The following is a 19,615-nucleotide window of genomic DNA, read 5'->3' as shown; positions in this document are numbered from 1 at the left end:
TTCTTTGAAAAAACGTAACCTGCCCCCTACCAGCTGAGCTGGAATGAGGGCCGCACCTTCATGTGGACTTAGAAGCTGGCTTTGCTTTTCTAGAAGGCTTGGATTTATTCCAGACTGGAGATGGTTTCCAAACTGAAACTGCTCCTGAGGATGAAGGATCAGGCTTTTGTTCTTTGTTGAAACGAAAGGAACGAAAACGATTATTAGCCCTGTTTTTACCCTTAGATTTTTTATCCTGTGGTAAAAAAATTTCCTTTCCCACCAGTAACAGTTGAGATAATAGAATCCAACTGAGAACCAAATAATTTGTTACCCTGGAAAGAAATGGAAAGTAGAGTTGATTTAGAAGCCATATCAGCATTCCAAGTTTTAAGCCATAAAGCTCTTCTAGCTAAAATAGCTAGAGACATAAACCTGACATCAACTCTGAAAATATCAAAAATGGCATCACAGATAAAATTATTAGCATGTTGAAGAAGAAGAATAATATTATGAGAATCATGATCTGTTACTTGTTGCGCTAAAGTTTCCAACCAAAAAGTTGAAGCTGCAGCAACATCAGCCAATGATATAGCAGGTCTAAGAAGATTACCTGAACACAGATAAGCTTTTCTTAGAAAGGATTCAATTTTCCTATCTAAAGGATCCTTAAACGAAGTACCATCTGACGTAGGAATAGTAGTACGTTTAGCAAGGGTAGAAATAGCCCCAACAACTTTAGGGATTTTGTCCCAAAATTCTAATCTGTCAGACGGCACAGGATATAATTGCTTAAAACGTTTAGGAGGAGTAAATGAATTACCCAAATTATTCCATTCTCTGGAAATTACTTCAGAAATAGCACCAGGAACAGGAAAAACCTCTGGAATAACCACATTAGATTTAAAGACCTTATCTAAACGTTTAGATTTAGTATCAAGAGGACCAGAATCCACAATTTCTAAAGCAATTAGTACTTCTTTAAGTAAAGAACGAATAAATTCCATTTTAAATAAATATGAAGATTTATCAGCATCAATCTCTGAGACAGAATCCTCTGAACCAGAAGAGTCATTAGAATCAGAATGATGATGTTCATTTAAAAATTCATCTGTATAAAGAGAAGTTTTAAAAGATTTTTTATGTTTACTAGAAGGAGGAATAACAGACATAGCCTTCTTGATGGATTCAGAAACAAAATCTCTTATGTTATCAGGAACATTCTGAACATTAGATGTTGATGGAACTGCAACAGGTAATGGTACATTACTAAAGGAAATATTATCTGCATTAACAAGTTTGTCATGACAATTAATACAAACAACAGCTGGAGGAATAGCTACCAAAAGTTTACAGCAGATACACTTAGCTTTGGTAGTTCCAGCACCAGACAGCGATTTTCCTGAAGTATCTTCTGACTCAGATGCAACGTGAGACATCTTGCAATATGTAAGAGAAAAAACAACATATAAAGCAAAATTGATCAAATTCCTTAAATGACAGTTTCAGGAATGGGAAAAAATGCCAGTGAACAAGCTTCTAGCAACCAGAAGCAATAAATAATGAGACTTAAATAATGTGGAGACAAAAGCGACGCCCATATTTTTTTAGCGCCAAATAAGACGCCCACATTATTTGGCGCCTAAATGCTTTTGGCGCCAAAAATGACGCCACGTCCGGAACGCCGACATTTTTTGGCGCAAAAGAACGTCAAAAATGACGCAACTTCCGGCGACACGTATGACGCCGGAAACAGAAAAGATTTTTTGCGCCAAAAAAGTCCGCGCCAAGAATGACGCAATAAAATGAAGCATTTTCAGCCCCCGCGAGCCTAACAGCCCACAGGGAAAAAAGTCAAATCTTTAAGGTAAGAAAAATATTTGATTCAAATGCATTATCCCAAATATGAAACTGACTGTCTGAAAATAAGGAATGTTGAACATCCTGAGTCAAGGCAAATAAATGTTTGAATACATATATTTAGAACTTTATTAAAAAAGTGCCCAACCATAGCTTAGAGTGTCACAGAAAATAAGACTTACTTACCCCAGGACACTCATCTACATGTTTGTAGAAAGCCAAACCAGTACTGAAACGAAAATCAGCAGAGGTAATGGTATATTTATAAGAGTATATCGTCGATCTAAAAAGGGAGGTAAGAGATGAATCTCTACGACCGATAACAGAGAACCTATGAAATAGACCCCGTAGAAGGAGATCATTGAATTCAAACAGGCAATACTCTCCTCACATCCCTCTGACATTCACTGCACGCTGAGAGGAAAACCGGGCTCCAACCTGCTGCGGAGCGCATATCAACGTAGAATCTAGCACAAACTTACTTCACCACCTCCATAGGAGGCAAAGTTTGTAAAACTGAATTGTGGGTGTGGTGAGGGGTGTATTTATTGGCATTTTAAGGTTTGGGAAACTTTGCCCCTCCTGGTAGGAATGTATATCCCATACGTCACTAGCTCATGGACTCTTGCTAATTACATGAAAGAAAGAAAAAATAGCCAATCAGCATCAGCAGTGCTGAGGTAATTATTTGCCTTTGATGTGATCTCATGAGATTTCATAGGACTTATTAAACTGAATAGGAAAATAACATGACTGTCTGCACATGACATGCACACTCCCTAGCTTGTCCTGGGATAAGCACCCTGACAGGCTGCTTAAAGTCTCTTTACAGTGTGTGAATGCTTAGAAAATATGAGGTAAAATATCTTCATTTTTTACATAGAAATGTCCAGGTGATACTTTCTAGTTAGCTTTTTACAGCTATGCTGCATCACTTTCATGTGCTTCAACATTTGAGTATTGTCCCTTTAAGGTATCTAGATGATAAATTACCCTATCTTCCTACCTAAATAGCGTCTCCAACGACCAACATTTTATTAAAATAAGAATTAGCAACAAATCTATTTAAACGTTAAGGGCTATAACAAGAAATATCACCGGATAGTATACATAAACTTCCTAGGTGTAGTTTCCACTATACATATCATCCTCTTCCTGGCACCTTTAGTTCATTTATACTCAAGCTACGACTTCCTTACTAAAGACGAATGAAAGCATGTGATAAACCTCTCTTATTTCAGTTGCTTCCAATGGTAGTTGATTCAAAGAGACATAAAAGGGCAAAAATAGACCTGCTCTCAAAATTATGGATACGATGCATTAGGGCTGCACAATTAATCGCGGTTGCGGTTTTAAACCGCGATTAATCACAGCGGTTTAAAAACCGCGAGAGTATGTGATTTTTAGCCCCGCCCAGAAGTGACATCACTCTCCCTATGTAAGTAGGCTTAGTGGCAGACTGAAGATCCTGAGCGCACACGTGACGTGTCTCTCCATCTGAGCAGTCAGCGTTTCTGGGATGGTCTCGGGGAGGAGGGGCGGGACACAGACTGGGAAGGAGGTGTCTCTAGCAGGTGATTGGTGGACTGGTGTTACTGTAGCATGAGAGTGGCCCATCGGAATTTAGCACCGACACGACACCGGCTTTTTCATTACAGGCGGTGCTGTGGGATCAGGATACTTCCTGTTCTGTCACTACAGTTCCTGTGAGCCCCACGTCTTCACATCTGAGGGAAAATATTAACTTGTTCTAATGTTTAAAATGCACAGAGGTCCCTGGGAGGAAGCTGAGAGGCTAAAACGCAAGTAAAGTACCGCTTTATTATGCACTGTGTTTTAATTTGAAATAGCATTTTCTAAGCTGCCTCCCAGGGACCTCATTGCATTTTAAACATTAGAACAAGTTAATATTTTCCCTCAGATGTGAAGACGTTGGGCTCACAGGAACCGTAGTGACAGAACAGGAAGTATCATGATCCCACAGCACCGCCTGTAATGAAAAAGCCGGTGTCGGGTCGGTGCTAAATTCCGATGGGCCACTCTCATGCTACAGTAACACCAGTCCACCAATCACCTGCTAGAGACACCTCGTTCCCAGTCTATGCCCCGCCCTCTCCTCCCTGGGACCATCCCAGGAACACTGACTGCTCAGAGGGAGAGACCCTTCACGTGTGCAAAATTAAGGTGCTATAGTAATTTATAAGAAAATTGCGAATAACTCGCAACCACAATTTCTTTTTTTTAATTAAAAAAAAAATTGCGACCCCCCCTCATATTGCCCAGCCCTAGAATGCATAATTATTCTTCCCAAGAATTCCGTTAAAAAGTCACATTTACGGAACAACCCCTTAATCATAATACAATCTTAAAACAAATTATCAAGCATGCAAAAATAATTTGTTGTTTAAGCAATAGCTCCCTATTGCCCCCTCTCCTGTGAGTTTTTATATGATCAATAATTTGAAATCTAAACTGGCTAACAGAGTGCCCTACTTGGATCGTGGGTTTATATGGAGGAGGTACCAATGCTTTTATTATCACATGATTAAGGGTGTTGTCCCCAAAATGTTGCAACTCTTTTTGATGTATTCCCAGTTAGTATAATAAAGGGAACTGATTTAAGTATTTGAGCAGATACTTACTTTATTTTTGTATTATTTACTAGGCAAATAAGTGGTCCCTAGTAGCCTGCATACATTTCCTTAGTGGTGGCATCACAAACTGTATATTTATTTTAATCAGCAAGATTAAAAGGACATGGAAAAAAAATCTGTCATGATGCAGATACAACTTGCAGTTTTAAACAACTTTCCAATTTACTACTATTATCTAATTTGTTTTGTTATCTTGGTATACTTTGTTGAAAAGCCTACCTAGGTATGCTCAAGAGCTGCTGATTGGTGACTGCACATATGCCTCATGTTATTGGCTCACTGATGTGCTGTTTCTACAACAAAGGATGGCAAGTGAATAAAGCAAATTAGATAATAGAAGTAAATTGGAACGTTGTTTAAAAATTGTATGCTGTATCTGAATCATGAAACAAAAAGTTAGGTTTTATGTCAGTTTAGAAATAGCCAAATCTTTCCTTATATATCTTATCTTTCTGTTTCCTTATTTATTTAGTCACTTACCGTTATCTCTAGCACTAATCTCTAGCATCATACAAATTATGAAAGTAAAAAAGCTTCTTTCTCCAACATAGGTGTGTCCGGTCCACGGCGTCATCCTTACTTGTGGGATATTCTCTTCCCCAACAGGAAATGGCAAAGAGCCCAGCAAAGCTGGTCACATGATCCCTCCTAGGCTCCGCCTACCCCAGTCATTCTCTTTGCCGTTGTACAGGCAACATCTCCACGGAGATGGCTTAGAGTTTTTTAGTGTTTAACTGTAGTTTTTATTATTCAATCAAGAGTTTGTTATTTTGAAATAGTGCTGGTATGTACTATTTACTCAGAAACAGAAAAGAGATGAAGATTTCTGTTTGTATGAGGAAAATGATTTTAGCAACCGTAACTAAAATCCATGGCTGTTCCACACAGGACTGTTGAGAGCAATTAACTTCAGTTGGGGGAACAGTGTGCAGTCTCTTGCTGCTTGAGGTATGACACATTCTAACAAGACGATGTAATGCTGGAAGCTGTCATTTTCCCTATGGGATCCGGTAAGCCATGTTTATTACGATCATAAATAAGGGCTTCACAAGGGCTTATTAAGACTGTAGACTGTTTCTGGGCTAAATCGATTCATTATTAACACATATTTAGCCTTGAGGAATCATTTTATCTGGGCACCTTATTCCTTAGGGGCTTTCCCAAAGCTTAAGCAGAGCCTCATTTTCGCGCCGGTGTGGCGCACTTGTTTTTGAGAGGCATGGCATGCAGTCGCATGTGAGAGGAGCTCTGATACTTAGAAAAGACTTTCTGAAGGCGTCATTTGGTATCGTATTCCCCTTTGGGCTTGGTTGGGTCTCAGCAAAGCAGATACCAGGGACTGTAAAGGGGTTAAAGTTTAAAACGGCTCCGGTTCCGTTATTTTAAGGGTTAAAGCTTCCAAATTTGGTGTGCAATACTTTTAAGGCTTTAAGACACTGTGGTGAAAATTTGGTGAATTTTGAACAATTCCTTCATGTTTTTTCGCAATTGCAGTAATAAAGTGTGTTCAGTTTAAAATTTAAAGTGACAGTAACGGTTTTATTTTAAAACGTTTTTGTACTTTGTTATCAAGTTTATGCCTGTTTAACATGTCTGAACTACCAGATAGACTGTGTTCTGAATGTGGGGAAGCCAGAATTCCTATTCATTTAAATAAATGTGATTTATGTGATAATGACAATGATGCCCAAGATGATTCCTCAAGTGAGGGGAGTAAGCATGGTACTGCATCATTCCCTCCTTCGTCTACACGAGTCTTGCCCACTCAGGAGGCCCCTAGTACATCTAGCGCGCCAATACTCCTTACTATGCAACAATTAACGGCTGTAATGGATAATTCTGTTAAAAACATTTTAGCCAAAATGAACCCTTGTCAGCGTAAGCGTGGCTGCTCTGTTTTAGATACTGAAGAGCATGACGACGCTGATATTAATATCTCTGAAGGGCCCCTAACCCAGTCTGATGGGGCCAGGGAGGTTTTGTCTGAGGGAGAAATTACTGATTCAGGGAACATTTCTCAACAGGCTGAACCTGATGTGATTGCATTTAAATTTAAGTTGGAACATCTCCGCATTCTGCTTAAGGAGGTATTATCCACTCTGGATGATTGTGAAAAGTTGGTCATCCCAGAGAAACTATGTAAAATGGACAAGTTCCTAGAGGTGCCGGGGCTCCCAGAAGCTTTTCCTATACCCAAGCGGGTGGCGGACATTGTTAATAAAGAATGGGAAAGGCCCGGTATTCCTTTCGTCCCTCCCCCCATATTTAAAAAATTGTTTCCTATGGTCGACCCCAGAAAGGACTTATGGCAGACAGTCCCCAAGGTCGAGGGAGCGGTTTCCACTTTAAACAAACGCACCACTATACCCATAGAGGATAGTTGTGCTTTCAAAGATCCTATGGATAAAAAATTAGAAGGTTTGCTTAAAAAGATGTTTGTTCAGCAGGGTTACCTTCTACAACCAATTTCATGCATTGTCCCTGTCGCTACAGCCGCATGTTTCTGGTTCGATGAGCTGATAAAGACGCTCGATAGTGATTCTCCTCCTTATGAGGAGATTATGGACAGAATCAATGCTCTCAAATTGGCTAATTCTTTCACCCTAGACGCCACTTTGCAATTGGCTAGGTTAGCGGCTAAGAATTCTGGGTTTGCTATTGTGGCGCGCAGAGCGCTTTGGTTGAAATCTTGGTCGGCTGATGCGTCTTCCAAGAACAAGCTACTAAACATTCCTTTCAAGGGGAAAACGCTGTTTGGCCCTGACTTGAAAGAGATTATCTCTGATATCACTGGGGGTAAGGGCCACGCCCTTCCTCAGGATCGGCCTTTCAAGGCAAAAAATAGACCTAATTTTCGTCCCTTTCGTAAAAACGGACCAGCCCAAAGTGCTACGTCCTCTAAGCAAGAGGGTAATACTTCTCAAGCCAAGCCAGCTTGGAGACCAATGCAAGGCTGGAACAAGGGAAAGCAGGCCAAGAAACCTGCCACTGCTACCAAGACAGCATGAAATGTTGGCCCCCGATCCGGGACCGGATCTGGTGGGGGGCAGACTCTCTCTCTTCGCTCAGGCTTGGGCAAGAGATGTTCTGGATCCTTGGGCGCTAGAAATAGTCTCCCAAGGTTATCTTCTGGAATTCAAGGGACTTCCCCCAAGGGGGAGGTTCCACAGGTCTCAGTTGTCTTCAGACCACATAAAAAGACAGGCGTTCTTACATTGTGTAGAAGACCTGTTAAAAATGGGAGTGATTCATCCAGTTCCATTAAGAGAACAAGGGATGGGGTTCTACTCCAATCTGTTCATAGTTCCCAAAAAAGAGGGAACGTTCAGACCAATCTTAGATCTCAAGATCTTAAACAAGTTTCTCAAGGTTCCATCGTTCAAGATGGAAACCATTCGAACTATTCTTCCTTCCATCCAGGAAGGTCAATTCATGACCACGGTGGATTTAAAGGATGCGTATCTACATATTCCTATCCACAAGGAACATCATCGGTTCCTAAGGTTCGCATTCCTAGACAAACATTACCAGTTCGTGGCGCTTCCTTTCGGATTAGCCACTGCTCCAAGGATTTTCACAAAGGTACTAGGGTCCCTTCTAGCTGTGCTACGACCAAGGGGCGTTGCGGTAGTACCTTACTTGGACGACATTCTGATTCAAGCGTCGTCCCTTCCTCAAGCAAAGGCTCACACGGACATCGTCCTGGCCTTTCTCAGATCTCACGGATGGAAAGTGAACGTGGAAAAGAGTTCTCTATCCCCGTCAACAAGGGTTCCCTTCTTGGGAACAATTATAGACTCCTTAGAAATGAGGATTTTTCTGACAGAGGTCAGAAAAACAAAACTTCTAGACTCTTGTCGGATACTTCATTCCGTTCCTCTTCCTTCCATAGCTCAGTGCATGGAAGTGATCGGGTTGATGGTAGCGGCAATGGACATAGTTCCTTTTGCGCGCATTCATCTAAGACCATTACAACTGTGCATGCTCAGTCAGTGGAATGGGGACTATACAGACTTGTCTCCGAAGATACAAGTAAATCAGAGGACCAGAGACTCACTCCGTTGGTGGCTGTCCCTGGACAACCTGTCACAAGGGATGACATTCCGCAGACCAGAGTGGGTCATTGTCACGACCGACGCCAGTCTGATGGGCTGGGGCGCGGTCTGGGGATCCCTGAAAGCTCAGGGTCTTTGGTCTCGGGAAGAATCTCTTCTACCGATAAATATTCTGGAACTGAGAGCGATATTCAATGCTCTCAAGGCTTGGCCTCAGCTAGCGAGGACCAAGTTCATACGGTTTCAATCAGACAACATGACAACTGTTGCGTACATCAACCATCAGGGGGGAACAAGGAGTTCCCTAGCGATGGAAGAAGTGACCAAAATCATTCTATGGGCGGAGTCTCACTCCTGCCACCTGTCTGCTATCCACATCCCAGGAGTGGAAAATTGGGAAGCGGATTTTCTGAGTCGTCAGACATTGCATCCGGGGGAGTGGGAACTCCATCCGGAAATCTTTGCCCAAGTCACTCACCTGTGGGGCATTCCAGACATGGATCTGATGGCCTCTCGTCAGAACTTCAAAGTTCCTTGCTACGGGGCCAGATCCAGGGATCCCAAGGCGGCTCTAGTGGATGCACTAGTAGCACCTTGGACCTTCAAACTAGCTTATGTGTTCCCGCCATTTCCTCTCATCCCCAGGCTGGTAGCCAGGATCAATCAGGAGAGGGCGTCGGTGATCTTGATAGCTCCTGCGTGGCCACGCAGGACTTGGTATGCAGATCTGGTGAATATGTCATCGGCTCCACCTTGGAAGCTACCTTTGAGACGAGACCTTCTTGTTCAGGGTCCGTTCGAACATCCGAATCTGGTTTCACTCCAGCTGACTGCTAGGAGATTGAACGCTTGATTTTATCGAAGCGAGGATTCTCAGATTCTGTTATCGATACTCTTGTTCAGGCCAGAAAGCCTGTAACTAGAAAGATTTACCACAAAATTTGGAAAAAATATATCTGTTGGTGTGAATCTAAAGGATTCCCTTGGGACAAGGTTAAGATTCCTAGGATTCTATCCTTCCTTCAAGAAGGATTGGAAAAAGGATTATCTGCAAGTTCCCTGAAGGGACAGATTTCTGCCTTGTCGGTGTTACTTCACAAAAAGCTGGCAGCTGTGCCAGATGTTCAAGCCTTTGTTCAGGCTCTGGTTAGAATCAAGCCTGTTTACAAACCTTTGACTCCTCCTTGGAGTCTCAATTTAGTTCTTTCAGTTCTTCAGGGGGTTCCGTTTGAACCCTTACATTCCGTTGATATTAAGTTATTATCTTGGAAAGTTTTGTTTTTAGTTGCAATTTCTTCTGCTAGAAGAGTTTCAGAATTATCTGCTCTGCAGTGTTCTCCTCCTTATCTGGTGTTCCATGCAGATAAGGTGGTTTTACGTACTAAACCTGGTTTTCTTCCAAAAGTTGTTTCTAACAAAAACATTAACCAGGAGATTATCGTACCTTCTCTGTGTCCGAAACCAGTTTCAAAGAAGGAACGTTTGTTGCACAATTTGGATGTTGTTCGCGCTCTAAAATTCTATTTAGATGCTACAAAGGATTTTAGACAAACATCTTCCTTGTTTGTTGTTTATTCAGGTAAAAGGAGAGGTCAAAAAGCAACTTCTACCTCTCTCTCTTTTTGGATTAAAAGCATCATCAGATTGGCTTACGAGACTGCCGGACGGCAGCCTCCCGAAAGAATCACAGCTCATTCCACTAGGGCTGTGGCTTCCACATGGGCCTTCAAGAACGAGGCTTCTGTTGATCAGATATGTAGGGCAGCGACTTGGTCTTCACTGCACACTTTTACCAAATTTTACAAGTTTGATACTTTTGCTTCTTCTGAGGCTATTTTTGGGAGAAAGGTTTTGCAAGCCGTGGTGCCTTCCATTTAGGTGACCTGATTTGCTCCCTCCCTTCATCCGTGTCCTAAAGCTTTGGTATTGGTTCCCACAAGTAAGGATGACGCCGTGGACCGGACACACCTATGTTGGAGAAAACAGAATTTATGTTTACCTGATAAATTTCTTTCTCCAACGGTGTGTCCGGTCCACGGCCCGCCCTGGTTTTTTAATCAGGTCTGATAATTTATTTTCTTTAACTACAGTCACCACGGTACCATATGGTTTCTCCTATGCAAATATTCCTCCTTAACGTCGGTCGAATGACTGGGGTAGGCGGAGCCTAGGAGGGATCATGTGACCAGCTTTGCTGGGCTCTTTGCCATTTCCTGTTGGGGAAGAGAATATCCCACAAGTAAGGATGACGCCGTGGACCGGACACACCGTTGGAGAAAGAAATTTATCAGGTAAACATAAATTCTGTTTTTAGATGGATTTGGTGCATAAACAAGCACACAAAAAACAAACAAGAAAAAGCACAAAGAAAGTGAAAACGAAACAAATTGAAAATATCTTTTGATATGGTAAAATAATTAGGATATCTATTTGACCCAGACGACTGCAACAAGAAGAGGGCATGAAAAACAAAATTTATGCTTACCTGATAAATTTCTCTCTCTTGTGGTGTATCCAGTCCACGGGTTCATCCATTACTTGTGGGATATTCTCCTTCCCAACAGGAAGTTGCAAGAGGACACCCACAGCAGAGCTGTCTATATAGCTCCTCCCCTAACTGCCACCCCCAGTCATTCGAAAGAAGACCAGCAAGAAAAAAGGAGAAACTATAGGGTGCAGTGGTGACTGTAGTTTAAAAATAAAAAACACCTGCCTTAAAGTGACAGGGCGGGCCGTGGACTGGATACACCACAAGAGAAAGAAATTTATCAGGTAAGCATAAATTTTGTTTTCTCTTGTAAGGTGTATCCAGTCCACGGGTTCATCCATTACTTGTGGGATACCAATACCAAAGCTTTAGGACACGGATGAAGGGAGGGACAAGGCAGGAACTTAAACGGAAGGCACCACTGCCTGCAAGACCTTTCTCCCAAAAATAGCCTCCGAGGAAGCAAAAGTATCAAATTTGTAGAATTTAGAAAAAGTATGAAGCGAAGACCAAGTCGCCGCCTTACAAATCTGTTCAACAGAGGCCTCATTTTTAAAAGCCCATGTGGAAGCTACCGCTCTAGTGGAATGAGCTGTAATTCTTTCAGGAGGCTGCTGGCCAGCAGTCTCATAAGCTAGATGGATTATGCTTCTCAGCCAAAAAGAAAGAGAAGATGCCCAAGCTTTTTGGCCTCTCCTCTGTCCAGAGTAGACAACAAACAATGCAGATGTTTGACGAAAATCCTTAGTAGCTTGTAAATACAACTTTAAAGCACGAACCACGTCAAGATTGTGTAATAGACGTTCGTTCTTTGAAGAAGGATTAGGACACAGTGACGGAACAACAATCTCCTGATTGATATTCTTATTAGATACCACCTTAGGAAGAAACCCAGGTTTGGTACGCAAAACTACCTTATCTGCATGGAAGATCAGATAAGGAGAATCACACTGTAAGGCAGATAACTCTGAAACTCTTCGAGCCGAAGAGATAGCTACCAAAAACAGAACTTTCCAAGATAAAAGCTTGATATCTATGGAATGCAGAGGTTCAAACAGAACCCCTTGAAGAACTTTAAGAACTAAATTTAAACTCCATGGCGGAGCAACAGGTTTAAACACAGGCTTGATTCTAACTAAAGCCTGACAAAACGCCTGAACGTCTGGAACATCTGCCAGACGCTTGTGCAGAAGAATAGACAGAGCAAAAATCTGTCCTTTTAAGGAACTAGCTGACAATCCCTTCTTCAATCCTTCTTGGAGAAAGGATAATATCCTAGGAATCCTGACCTTACTCCATGAGTAACACTTGGATTCACACCAATGAAGATATTTACACCATATCTTATGATAGATTTTCCTGGTGACAGGCTTTTGAGCCTGAATTAAGGTATCAATGACCGACTCGAAGAAACCAGGTTTTGATAAAATCAAGCGTTCAATCTCAAAGCAGTCAGCCGCAGAGAAATTAGATTTGGATGTTTGAATGGACCTTGGAGTAGAAGGTCCTGCCTCAGCGGCAGAGTCCATGGTGGAAAGGATGACATGTCCACCAGATCTGCATACCAAGTCCTGCCACGCAGGTGCTATCAAAATCACTGAAGCCCTCTCCTGCTTGATCTTGGCAATCAGACGAGGAAGGAGAGGAAATGGTGGGAATACATAAGCCAGGCTGAAGGACCAGGGCACTGCTAGAGCATCTATCAGCGCTGCCTGGGGATCCCTTGACCTGGACCCGTAACAAGGAAGCTTGGCGTTCTGACGAGATGCCATCAGATCCAGTTCTGGTTTTCTCCATAGTTGAATCAGCTGGGCAAATACCTCCGGATGGAGCTCCCACTACCCCGGATGAAAAGTCTGCCGACTTAGAAAATCCGCCTCCCAGTTCTCTACTCCTGGGATATGGATAGCTGAGAGATGGCAAGAGTGAACCTCTGCCCAAAGAATTATCTTTGAAACCTCAAACATTGCCAGGGGGCTTCTTGTTCTCCCCTGATGGTTGATATAGGCTACAGTCGTGATATTGTCCGACTGAAATCTGATGAAACTGACCGCAGCTAGTTGAGGCCAAGCCTGAAGAGCATTGAATATCGCTCTCAGTTCCAGAATGTTTATCGGAAGGAGGGCTTCCTCCTGAGTCCACGAACCCTGAGCCTTCAGGGAGTTCCAGACTGCGCCCCAGCCCAGAAGGCTGGCATCTGTCGTCACTATAGTCCACTCTAGCCTGCGGAAACTCATTCCCCTGGACAGATGGACCCGAGATAACCACCAGAGAAGAGAATCCCTGGTCTCTTGATCCAGATTTAGCAGAGGGGACAAATCTGTGTAGTCCCCATTCCACTGATTGAGCATGCAAAGTTGCAGTGGTCTGAGATGTAGGCGGGCAAACGGAACTATGTCCATTGCCGCTACCATTAGGCCGATTACTTCCATACACTGAGCCACTGACAGCCGAGAAGTGGAATGAAGAGCACGGCAGGAAGTTAGAAGCTTTGATAACCTGACCTCTGTCAGAAAAATGTTCATTTCTACTGAATCTATCAGTGTTCCTAGGAAGGAAACTCTTGTGAGAGGGGAGAGAGAACTCTTTTCTTCGTTAACCTTCCACCCGTGAGACCTCAGAAAGGCCAGAACAATGTCCGTATGGGACTTGGCGATTTGAAAAGTCGACGCCTGTATCAGAATGTCATCTAGGTAAGGAGCCACCGCTATGCCCCGTGGCCTTAGAACCGCCAGTAGGGACCCTAGAACCTTCGTAAAGTTTCTTGGTGACGTGGCTAACCCGAAGGGAAGAGCCACAAACTGGTAATGCCTGTATAAGAAGGCGAACCTGAGGAACTGATGATGATCTCTGTGAATCGGAATGTGGAGATAAGCATCCTTTAAGTCCACGGTAGTCATATATTGACCCTCCTGGATCATAGGGAGGATGGTTCGGATAGTCTAGAAAATACAAAAAGCAGGTTGCGCCTATTTAATTTAACCTGGGCCCCAAGTTAAAAAATTGTCTGAAAGTGGAAAGTTAAAAAATTGTCTGAAAGTGGAAATTACAAATCTAAACTATTATTGTGATGGTGAATTTTAATAAAAGAGATAAAAAAGATAAAATTGGATTTAATTAAAATTATAATTTATTGAATGTGTAAAATATTTGCTCTTGAATAAATAATACTTAATAATGATTCTTTAGTACATTTTATGTGACAAATCTCAATTCTTGCAAAGAATAGTTTTTATTATAACAATGTTAAAAGGATAAAAAAGACAGATAGTATAAGATTATAAATTAGAAACATGGAGCTACCACTGCTACAAATTGTAGCTTAGTGGTGATAACAATATCCCCCAGTCCTATAGGTCATGAGTTCAATTCTCGACTGTGACAACAATTTTTATAACCTTTAAAATAAATTACTTCAATTGAATCTATTCTCTAATAAACCGCTATGCTCTATTTCTGAAGTTTATCTCTTTCCTTTAATGAATATATTATATGAGATAAACTCTTTACACTGTAAGTTTTTAAACAAGTTTGGCAGAAAATAACAGGACTAAATATTCTAGGATCTTAAGAAACGATCAATTCATAGTAAACCTAGATGTAGCATAATGGAGAAGGTATCTCCCACTCAACCAAAAGATCACAAGTTCGAGACCCACCTAGGAAATTATTTTGGATAAAAGTCTTTTGGTAAATCAGTGTTTAACACTTAAGTGAACGACTTTTTATTGACCAATAATGTCAGATACTTCGTTGGTTTTCATTTTTATTTTTATTTCATTTTGTTTTATGGTTATTCTGCTCTTTATACGTTACAATAACTGATTAACACACAGATATTTAGGATACTTTGTGATAATTGCGCAATTAGACACCAAATAGAACACTTATAAATAGAAGACAGATGAGGCAAAACACATATCGCTTGAGAAAGGCTGCAGTGGCAGCTGAAACGCGTAGCGTTTAACCCTTTTCCAAAACTGCAGGAAATTGAAGTCTGGGGATATCCGTTTTCGAGGATACCGAGTCACTGTGAACAAAAAAGTGACGGAAGACTACTGTAGACGGACCATCCTGGTTTGAGACAGATACTTCCGCCAGCGTGATTTGAGACGCTGCCAAAAAGGATAGCGGGAGTTTGAGAATAACCACCGGAAAACAGAGGTTACGTCCCTGCTTCGTATAAAAAAACAGTAAGACTTTTTCCAACTTGGATATCACCCAAAACATAGGGTAATACTACAAAGAAAGCTTTTACCGGTATTAGCAGAATATAACAACAGAAACTTACCAATTTGGATACTATTATAATAACATTGGAAAAGGAACTTTTTGCCTCATCTTGTCATAAAGTTTAACAAGTATAAAAACTATCTACACTGTTCTCTAACATACACCAGATACACAATTCAGATAAGATTTAAAATCGAATTAGAACATACATATACTTACTTTTATATATATATATGTTTTTTATTTATTGGAGATATTGCTCGAATGGTTCCCTTAGGTTACTGATGCAATGTGTTCAATTCATTTAAAATATATTTTATATTGCATAAGTTTCTAATTTATAATCTTATACTATCTGTCTTTTTTATCCTTTTAACATTGTTATAATAAAAACTATTCTTTGCAAGAATTGAGATTTGTCACATAAAATGTACTAAAGAATCATTATTAAGTATTATTTATTCAAGAGCAAATATTTTACACATTCAATAAATTATAATTTTAATTAAATCCAATTTTATCTTTTTTCTCTCTTTTATTAAAATTCACCATCACAATAATAGTTTAGATTTGTAATTTCCACTTTCAGACAATTTTTTAACTTGGGGCCCAGGTTAAATTAAATAGGCGCAACCTGCTTTTTGTATTTTCTATTGTATCTATTTATTATCAATTTTTTAAGATTTTATTGATATAGCTTAGTTGCTTAGTGGAAATACATTATATCACTAATATTAATATCTTACACTCACTTATTGGTTCGGATAGTCTCCATCTTAAAGGATGGGACCCTGAGAAATTTGTTTAGGATCTTGAGATCCAAGATTGGCCTGAAAGTTCCCTCTTTTTTGGGAACTATAAACAGATTTGAATAGAAGCCCTGCCCCTGTTCCTCCCTTGGAACTGGGTGGATCACTCCCATAACAACGTAAGAATGCCTCTCTCTTTATCTGGTTTACAGATAATTGTGAGAGATGAAATCTCCCCTTTGAAGTCCAGAAGATATCCCTGGGAAACAATCTCTAATGCCCAGGGATCCTGAACATCTCTTGCCCAAGCCTGGGCGAAGAGAGAAAGTCTGGCCCCTACTAGATCCGGTCCCGGATCGGGGGCTACTCCTTCATGCTGTCTTAGAGGCGGCAGCAGGTTTTTTGGCCTGCTTCCCCTTGTTCCAAGCCTGGTTCGGTCTCCAGACTGGTTTGGACTGGGCGAAATTTCCCTCTTGTTTTGCATTAGAGGAAGCTGAAGCTGCGCCACTCTTGAAGTTTCGAAATGAACGAAAATTATTCTTTTTGGTCCTTAATTTATTGGACCTATCCTGAGGAAGGGCGTGACCTTTTCCTGCAGTAATATCAGAAATGATCTCCTTCAGGCCCGGCCCGAATAGGGTCTGTCCTTTGAAGGGGATGTTAAGAAGCTTAGACTTTGAAGTAACGTCTGCTGACCAGGACCATAGCGCCCTGCGCGCCAGAATGGCAAAACCTGAATTCGTAGCCGTTAGATGAAAAAACACGGCGTCAGAAATAAAGGAATTGGCTAACTTGAGAGCTTTAATCCTGTCTAAAATATCATCTAACCGGGTCTCCACCTGTAGAGCCTCCTCAAGAGACTCGAAAAAGCCGCTGCAGCAGTAACTGGGGCAATGCATGCAAGAGGCTGGAGAATAAAACCTTGATGGATAAAAATTTTCTTAAGGAGACCCTCCAATTTTTTATCCATAGGATCTAAGAAAACACACCCGCTAAGATCATCAACCTCCAGGCAGATTGTTCTTCTAATTTCTGCCTGGGAGTAAAACAGTACGACGCCGGTACCGTTTAAAAATAAACTCTTGATTGAAGGTAAAAACTACACTAAGTCACCACATATCTCTTATACTTCCTATCTTGTCGAGAGTTGCAAGAGAATGACTGGGGGTGGCAGTTAGGGGAGGAGCTATATAGACAGCTCTGCTGTGGGTGTCCTCTTGCAACTTCCTGTTGGGAAGGAGAATATCCCACAAGTAATGGATGAACCCGTGGACTGGATACACCTTACAAGAGAAACCATGTTTTTTTGTTTTGTTTGTTTTTTAAATAATATTCTAGAATGTTGTAATAAATAAGCAGCACTAGGAAACCAACCAGAAACATAAAACCCTCCCACAATACCTATTAAATTATTTAAAGATACATACTATTCCATCAGTATCAGATTTGGAAGAATTAAGACTTTCCTGAGATGGTGACGGTGAAACACGCCCTGAAACACAACAAAAACAAAGAACAAAAAAAAGTATTGATTCATGCATGACTAAAAAAAGTAAACTAAAATTATTTCATATTTATAAAACATCTTTACATATAAAAGTTTCCAGGAACATTCTATTCCTAATTAGTAGGTTTCAATTCTGTGACAAAAATTAAGTCTTCATCTGTTTCAGAAAATGCAAAGCTTGAAAATGCAAAGCAAAATTGCACAAAAGAAAATTAACCAATTGGTGATTTTAATTTAAGAAAATTTATATTGACAAATGATTTAATCTCACTAATTGTATAAATAAAGTACTAAGATTTTATTTAGTTAAAGGTACATTAAAAGATGTAACAATGTGCCTGTGTGTTTGCTTGTCTGGCTATGTATTCTGGCTATGTATATCTAAGTCTAGGCATGAACACAATTGATAAATTACGTTCTTAGGAACTACATCATCTTAAAGGGACTCTTGACACATTGAAAGATATGTCAAAACAAGATATTTAACATTGTCAACAGTATATTTATATCAGAATTATTGTATTGTAAAAAAGGAGATTAATTAGAGATGCATATAATTATTTTCTATAATTAAAGGTACATTAGCTTCTTGTCAATTAGGGCCTGATTCTCTAAAGATTTCAGATCTGGTTAGATTATCTAAGAAGTCTCATCAATATTGTATGGTCGCTCAAATTATTCTAAAAAGGAAAATTGTAGCTTGAGAGCTGTTGATCTTGCCAAGTGTGGTTTTGGATGTGAAGGTGTGACACCTACATTACAATATAAATGCTAAAATAAAAAAAAGTATGTGCAAAGTTTTTCTCTATGTCTGATCGTTTTTGATAATCAGGCCCTTAGAATTATGTGGCATCTTCTAGGAACTCTTTGGGACTCCTCCTGCTATTTATACCCTCCTTTAACTGCTGGCATGAGTAATTGAATAACCAGCAAGAATTTTTATGGCAAGACAAAACGAAGAAAGAGGACTGTAACCAAAATATGGTTCAGGTCAAGGAAATAGAAAATGTCCCAGATACATGGGACTATCCTTAGTACATGTGACTAAAATTAACAGCTGGTGCAAAAAAGTCAATATAGAAGTTCTTGCCTCGCTATTTTCAGAGGACTGTATAGCATATAGAGACCAAACACTTGGAAGTTTTGTGATTCTTCCATTGTTTATATGTGATATCTTTTTTTTGTATTTAATCTTAAAAAACGTAAAAATATAAATGTATGTTTACCTGAAAAATTAATTTCCTTCTTGGCAGTAAAAGTCCACAAAAACATTCATAAACTTTGGGAAATACTTCACTTGGCCACCAGAAGGAGGCAAAGACACCCCAAGCAGAAGATTGAAATATCCCTCCCACATCCCCTACCCTCCAAGTAGTTCAAGCCGAGGATAAGGAAATGTAGAGACACACAAGGGGTACAGAGGTGCCAAAGACTGGCGCCACTACACAGGTTCAGGGCGGGTTTGTGGACACTCACTGCCAAAAAGGAAATTAATTTATCAAGTAAGCAAACATTTTATTTTCCTTCTAATGGTAGTGAGAGCCCACAAAAACATTCATAACCTATTGGAAATCAAGGTGACTGACAAAATTCTTCAGTAGGGAGAAAGTAGATACTTTAACACACTGATTACATCCACCTTACGCAACAAACTGTCCTTGGAAAAGGGCTGATAGGAACAAAAAGATGAAACCACAATTTCCTAGATGAGGTTGAGGAAAGTAGCTACCTTAGGCCAAAAACCTAGCCATGTCCTTAGAAATATATTGTCGGATTGGAACAAGAAGATGACAGGTCACAATGGATAACAGATAAATTCGATACTCTGCAAACAGAGGAAATAGGCAACAACTAGATTTAAATTTAGCAATAGTCTGGACCAACTCCTGAACCTCTAGCAACCTCTAGCAAACAAACCAACTTTTGAGAAAACTGAACTGAAAAGACAGAATTGACCCTTAATGGAACTGGCCGACAGAACTTCCTGAAGTAACTGAAAATACATGCAATCCTCATTATATGCCAGGTAAAACCCACGCTATACACACCAATAGAGTAAGGTCCTCCATCCCTATGATAAGCACGTTTAG

General features: G+C 40.5%; 1 protein-coding gene across 1 annotated transcript in view; it reads right to left on the bottom strand.

The window, feature by feature from the left end:
• The window catches only part of WDR44 (WD repeat domain 44), a 430,050-nt gene that overhangs the window by 91,507 nt on the left and 318,928 nt on the right, over nucleotides 1–19,615 (bottom strand). The window contains exon 11 of the mRNA XM_053714643.1: nucleotides 17,446–17,510. Within this exon, the coding sequence (XP_053570618.1) occupies nucleotides 17,446–17,510 (65 nt within the window). The remainder of the gene's footprint in view (nucleotides 1–17,445; nucleotides 17,511–19,615) is intronic.

Source organism: Bombina bombina, chromosome 1, assembly GCF_027579735.1.
Source record: "Bombina bombina isolate aBomBom1 chromosome 1, aBomBom1.pri, whole genome shotgun sequence".
Classification (NCBI taxonomy): domain Eukaryota; kingdom Metazoa; phylum Chordata; class Amphibia; order Anura; family Bombinatoridae; genus Bombina; species Bombina bombina.
The sequence above is the reverse complement of the archived record's forward strand: the minus strand, read 5'-3'. Positions and strand labels throughout refer to the sequence as shown.